The sequence below is a fragment of the Morone saxatilis genome, unplaced genomic scaffold, assembly GCF_004916995.1.
Source record: "Morone saxatilis isolate NCDOM2014 unplaced genomic scaffold, NCSU_SB_2.0 Contig16, whole genome shotgun sequence".
Lineage (NCBI taxonomy): Eukaryota > Metazoa > Chordata > Actinopteri > Moronidae > Morone > Morone saxatilis.
In genome coordinates, this window is record NW_023339718.1 from 5,149,952 (window position 1) to 5,150,192 (window position 241).

The 241-nt window shown below is 55.2% G+C and overlaps 1 protein-coding gene across 1 annotated transcript in view; it reads left to right on the forward strand.

The window, feature by feature from the left end:
- mlec (malectin) overlaps positions 1 to 241 on the forward strand; it is a 9,755-nt gene that overhangs the window by 229 nt on the left and 9,285 nt on the right. Inside the window, 1 exon segment of the mRNA XM_035658185.1 lies at positions 27 to 238. Within this exon segment, the coding sequence (XP_035514078.1) occupies positions 27 to 238 (212 nt within the window).

The following is a 241-nucleotide window of genomic DNA, read 5'->3' on the forward strand; positions in this document are numbered from 1 at the left end:
CCTCCTCAGCCCCTCCTCCTCCTCAGCTCCTCCTCCTCCTCCTCAGCTCCTCGCCTCCTTCTTGCCATTTCGCGGCTTGTTGCCGAGCAACGCGTCCATCTCCGCGATGAGGGGCGGAGTCAGCTGAGTCAGAACCTGCAGGAGACGAAGACAGGAAGTGGTTTCAACCAATCACAGGCCGACATGTTGTATACACTGATGGTGTCATCAGATCCTTTACTGCAGTATAAAGTACTCTGTA